At 47.6% G+C, this 1,136-nt stretch overlaps 1 protein-coding gene across 1 annotated transcript in view; it reads right to left on the reverse strand.

The window, feature by feature from the left end:
* The window catches only part of LOC112072893 (dynactin subunit 2), a 33,467-nt gene that overhangs the window by 10,952 nt on the left and 21,379 nt on the right, over positions 1 to 1,136 (reverse strand). The window contains exons 7-8 of the mRNA XM_070439959.1: positions 531 to 678; positions 231 to 335 (exon numbers count right to left, since the gene is read on the reverse strand). Of these exons, the coding sequence (XP_070296060.1) occupies positions 231 to 335; positions 531 to 678 (253 nt within the window). The remainder of the gene's footprint in view (positions 1 to 230; positions 336 to 530; positions 679 to 1,136) is intronic.

The raw sequence follows: 1,136 nt of genomic DNA on the forward strand, positions 1-1,136 counted from the left end.
CTGTACTTTCTGACAGTGATTGATGATCAGGGCAGGGTTACTGTACTTTCTGACAGTGATTGATGATCAGGGCAGGGTTACTGTACTTTCTGACATTGTGGATCATGCAAAAAAAACAAAAATGTTTTATGAACAAATTGGATTGATTGAGTTCAGTTAGCACAATAAAAAAAATAAAAGTATCCCGTTTTTTTTTACCTACTGAACTGGACCAATGAGAAGAGACTCACCATGAGACTGCCTCCCTGCACCCCAGCACTCAGAGGTCCCGGTTTGTCTGATCCAGAACCCACAGCAGTCTCCAGCTCTGCAAGGCGCTTCTCCAACTCTGCCATCTAACACAGAGACAAACGATGGAGAGGTTTAGGCGTGAATGAATGAAAACTGGGTAAACAAGTGACACAGAATTGACCAAGGACTGACTCAAATTTGTATGTGCAAATTCAGACACACGTTGTTGCCGACCACACACACAAACTGTGCTGTTGGAGACCCCTAACCACACAGTCCCATTGCCCTGGGCTCCATACCTTGGCAGCGTCTGTGAACTTCTCCTGCTCTGGCCGGCTGTGTAGCTCATACAACACCACACCATCAGGACCTTTAGCTGCTGGGGCCTTCCCCTCCCCTGTACTGCCCCTACTGGTCCTCACTGCCTCCAGCTGGGTTAACAGGCGTCTGCAGGAAACAGAGAGAGAAAGGGAGGAACGAGAGAGGGTAAAGAATAAAGGAACATAAGAGACAAGACGGGGCTTTTACCAAGAGACAAGACGGGGCTTTTACCAAGAGACAAGACGGGGCTTTTACCAAGAGACAAGACGTGGCTTTTACCAAGAGACAAGACGTGGCTTTTACCAAGAGACAAGACGTGGCTTTTACCAAGAGACAAGACGGGGCTTTTACCAAGAGACAAGACGTGGCTTTTACCAAGAGACAGACGGGGCTTTTAACAAGAGACAGACGGGGGTTTTAACAAGAGACAGACGGGGGTTTTAACAAGAGACAGACGGGGGTTTTAACAAGAGACAGACGGGGGTTTTAACAAGAGACAGACATTAGAATTGGAGTTAACTTTACACTGCACGCATAATATCTCTTCGGTTCTGTGAGCGAATGGGCAGGAGGGGCCCTGTCTG

This window comes from Salvelinus sp. IW2-2015, unplaced genomic scaffold (assembly GCF_002910315.2).
Source record: "Salvelinus sp. IW2-2015 unplaced genomic scaffold, ASM291031v2 Un_scaffold2072, whole genome shotgun sequence".
Taxonomy (NCBI): Eukaryota; Metazoa; Chordata; class Actinopteri; order Salmoniformes; family Salmonidae; genus Salvelinus; species Salvelinus sp. IW2-2015.